The 4640-nt window shown below is 34.0% G+C and overlaps 1 protein-coding gene across 1 annotated transcript; it reads left to right on the top strand.

Moving 5' to 3' along the window:
- Positions 1-1696: 1696 nt before the first annotated feature.
- Positions 1697-4068, top strand: LOAG_12826 (ubiquitin family protein; the record flags this gene model as incomplete). The annotated part of the gene is made up of 8 exons (XM_003148338.2): positions 1697-1830; positions 2306-2408; positions 2658-2707; positions 2805-2846; positions 3004-3186; positions 3324-3452; positions 3600-3729; positions 3902-4068. The coding sequence occupies exons 1-8, from the start codon at positions 1720-1722 to the stop codon at positions 4066-4068; spliced, it is 915 nt and encodes a 304-aa protein (XP_003148386.1). The 5' UTR covers positions 1697-1719.
- Positions 4069-4640: the final 572 nt, after the last annotated feature.

The following is a 4640-nucleotide window of genomic DNA, read 5'->3' as shown; positions in this document are numbered from 1 at the left end:
ACACCTCAATACCAGTTTATGAAACGGTAACTTTGCAACCATGTCGTTTACGGTGGTACAAACTCAATGATTTAAAAATTTGCGTGGCGATAATCTCATGTATGTTTTTTTGTTTTAAATTTTTCTTCCACACCTTCGTGCCCGTAACAAACTATTCATGTACTATTTCTGCATATTTTTGATTCTTTATCATCCATTTATATTATTTCTCCCTCTTTGTATTATTTCTGGCTAGTTATTTCATCTAATTTGTATTAAATAATATATAATGGATTTGTATCTGATCATATCTCTCCAAAATTGATCCATGATTGCCATACAAAATAACCGGGAAATATGTATGGTCCTAATTATTTCTGTGATCATTCATTCGACCACAAATTCTCATAAGACACATCAAGTGTGATGACCAGTGAATAATTATGACAACCAAGAATCCTTGTGAATAATTATGCAAAAGTAACAATAGGTAGGAATGCGTTTGGTCCAGATTAAATTCAGCTAATGAGAAAAATGTCAGACAGTGAAGAATGGAGAAGGTTGTCGGGGTAACGCAATCATTGCAGTAATTGTAGTTCAAGAATGAGGGTAATTGAAAGTAAGTGATATCAAGGATATGATATAATTAAAGTTACGAGTGCACAATAATTTGAGTGAAGGGTATAAAGCTTGAATTAATGAAATAATACATTTAAGTTACAAGCATGGATCAATCAATTTAAGTTCAAGATATGACGGGATAGCTATATGAAGTAATGCGTACCAGGACTGGTGTTCTTCATATTAAAAATATGCTACACTTCACATACGAAGACATACGAATTATGCATTATCTTTAATTCACATTAAAGATAGTGCGTAATTCAGCTTTCGAAGGCAATTTAAATCATTAAAACATATCTTTGTCTTCTCTAAAATTTTGGTACAAATTTAATGTGATGCTACAATAACACTTAAAAAAGGAAGAACTGAAGGGACTAAATCGGAATTCGGAAAATGAAATCCTGTGGCGGGTTTATTCTTTAATGTATGCCTTTCAATGTTTTTGTAATCCATGCCAACTCCAGTAAACACATTTGGTAAAACGAGGAGTGAAAAGTCAGAAGAATGAAAAGTAACAAGTCAAATAAAGAGTAAAAGGTAAAAGGTAGAGCAGAATGTTAATGAAGCTTCCAAATTCCATGGAACGAATAAGCGGAGATAAATCCAAGAGGTGGAATTGACCAACCCACATCAGTAATGCTTATCGTAGTGCATGCATTTAACGGACCACGGCCTGAGTGTTACGGCCACATTAGTTGCTGTTATAATGGATGTAATAGGTCTTTGTTCGGTCGATGCGGGGGTACTTGTTGGTCTTTGGGTGTGTGAGTGTTCGGGGTGTGGGTCTTATGGTTGCCTTAATCTGGGGAATTGTTATGCAGGGTAGTCAATAGACTTGATGTGAAATGCATGGTCGGGGTAGGATTCGATGGATGGAAAGTTAATCTGTGATTGTACGGCAATGAATCAAGATGAATTTTTGGGATAATTAAAAATTTTTAAATTTAGAATTTTGTTTTACCTAAGAAAGAAAGTAATGAAACAATATGCCAGACACATGTTTTTATAAGTGGTTTTAGGCGAAACACTGATATCAAATTTAGACATTATTTTATCATAGTGTTGTATTTCTGCAGGATTTTTGTAGGTTTTTAATTTTCAGAATTTAGACCAATAATGACGGATTCTGGTAGTGATGAAGAGGTTCAAAACAAAATAAACCTGAAAGTGAAAACTACTACGGAAGGTTATGATATTACGGTATCGGAAAAAGCTACCGTTTTAAAGGTATGAATTTATTTAAATCTATAACTAATCGTATTGCTAATTTTTCTGTTTGTGCTACTTTACATCTGGTACTCACGGTACAACTGCAGTAAGTATTCTGCTAAGTCGGCTGTACCCTTATTCTTTTACCTGTGCATGTTATATTCTAACATATTGATGTGCCGAATTCTGGTGATGCCCTCTTCTAAAATTTCGTCATTTACGTTCCATGCATAATGCTGAAAAAGTTTTAAGATCCTTCATCTGTTATATGAGGTATTAGAAGTGGTATAAGTTGCAGAGTCTGCTTATTGTTTGATTATTATTGTGTCAGTATGCTTATTGTTTGTGCCATCACAGCACAAGTGGCTTTTAAGTACTTTTCATCGCCATTATTTTTATTTAGTTGTAGTTGGAATTCGAAGTCCACTATTTTTGTTCTAATTATAACTGAATTCGGGGTTCATCGTCTTTACTGTGACGTTTGAAATTCTAGGTCAAAACAGTACTGTCAGAGAAAATTAATCAGCCGCCTGAAAAACTTTGTCTTATCTTTTCCGGAAAGATTTTAAAGGATCATGAGACACTCAGTAAACTTGGTAAGTTGAATTTTATTGACTATAGCCACGTGGAATTTTTTTTTCCGGAGTTGATATTGATAATTTCGATAGTACTAGCATTGCTTCTTAATCCTTTTTCCATTTTTCATATTGGGGGAAAATTTGTAAGAGGTAGAGAAAGATATATATAAAAGTTGGGTAATAGCTTGGTTTGAATTGACTATTTTATGTTTCATATGGGATCTTTTATCACTGTTTCATGCTTTCTTTTGAACCGATTAATTTCAGCTATTAAAGATGGTATGGCCATTCATCTTGTCATACGTAATTCGCAAAGGGTAAGGAGATTTTCACCTAAATTTTATTAATCGAGATTTATCATTTCTAATTAACTTTATTTCAATTATATTTCTTGTTATTACTACTCTGTTGCAGCCCGCTGCAGCTGGTACTACTTCTGGAACTGGAGCAGCTCAAGTAAGTCCTTTTTTATTGTTTTGGATTTCCAGAAATTATGGTCAGATTCCTATTGTAATAACTCAAACATTTACATTAAATATTGTTTTTTTCCTGTATACTTTTAACACACGCTTCTTTCTTCTCTCTCTTTAGTTTCTAAGATCTTTTGTTAAAGCAGAATGCAACAATGGGGGGAAACCCAATGAGTGGTGCATTGGGAATGGCACAGCATATGATGCAAAACCCGGAAGCAATACGCGAAATGACGAACAGTCCAATAGTTCAGTCACTGTTAAACAATCCAGACATAATACGGTCATTGATTGCCGAAAATCCACAGATTCAGCAGGTTATTGAGGTAATCTTTTTCCTTCCTTTCGTTTTTGTCATAAAAATGAAGGAATAAAAGGAAGATATGTTACTCAACTTATAATTTAAATCGTAATTTTGTTGGATGGTTTTGACTGGTTGATTAATTCCAAGTGTTGGTTTAAGGCAAACCCCGAACTTGGCCATTTATTGAATGATCCGGAAGTTATTCGGCAGACGATTGAGATGGTGAGAAATCCGAGTATGTTCCAAGAATTGATGCGTAGTCGTGACCAAGCAATACGGAATCTTCAGGTTTTGATTAACGTTGTTCTACTACTGTCAACCTACAACTAATATTAGAACTTATAAGTTTCCGCAGTTTGAAAACCTAATGATAATTTTGAAAGGGTCGACTAAATTGATGAATGTATTTAATATAGAAATTGATGGCAATTTCAGGGTATTCCGGGCGGACAGGCAGCGTTACAACGTTTATATCAAGATGTACAAGAACCACTGTTGAATAGTGCAACAAGTACTTTCGCTAACAATCCCTTCGCAACTTTAGTAGATAATTCTAATAATACGGGTAAGAGTTTTTACGTCTTATATTTTTTTTTCATGGGTTTATATTTATTAACTCTTACAACATTTTTACCTTTCACTGCGACATCCTTGCTTGTTATTAGAGTCATATGTTGAGTGAACAGTAGTTTGCTCCTAAAACATTTCTGATCCGATAACTGTGTTCCATCATTTAGCGTCACGTAGTCAACGTGCCGGTGTTGAAAATGCCGAAGCACTGCCAAATCCTTGGGGTAATGCCACCAATACATCTGGTTCCGCTCCTACCAACACAGGTGTTGGCAGCGGTGCTTCTCAATCTTCGGCTAATTTACTGGCTGGTAAGTTGATTTTACTGCTGTAATTCTCACATTTTGGTTTTATCTTGCTGACATTGGTGATTATTTGGTTTAATTTCACATGACTGCAAAGTATGTCTACGAAATAGCTTAGTCTGGCACTAAAATGAGCTCAGGTTTTTTCCTCATCCTCGTTCTCTGTTCGCATGCTCTTTCTCATCCATTCAAATGTATTCTTTTCCCAGGAAATAAAAACCTAGTCGTGAGAAGTTTGATTTCCAGTTTCTATTCCTGAATAGAGACAGTAGATTGAAATGTCCTTTATGCCTTTTATTTGTTGCTGTCTAGAAGAAAAAAGAGAATGCAATTAGAACTAAATCAAAAATTAAATTCGATGGGGTCAAGTAAATGGTTTTACTGGAATAAAATAAACCCAGTGGAATGAAATAAATAAAATAAAACTCAGTGGGAAAAGTGAGATAAATGGAAGGTTAATTTGAAGTTGAAGGCTTACACAAAGTTTAATATTCTTCGTTTGTGTCTTGATAAATCAAGAATTAAGAACAAAATGTTATATATATATATATATATATATATATATATATATATATATATATATATATATATATATATATAT

This window comes from Loa loa (assembly GCF_000183805.2).
Source record: "Loa loa unplaced genomic scaffold supercont3.340, whole genome shotgun sequence".
Classification (NCBI taxonomy): Eukaryota; Metazoa; Nematoda; class Chromadorea; order Rhabditida; family Onchocercidae; genus Loa; species Loa loa.
This window is presented reverse-complemented; position numbering and strand designations above follow the sequence as displayed.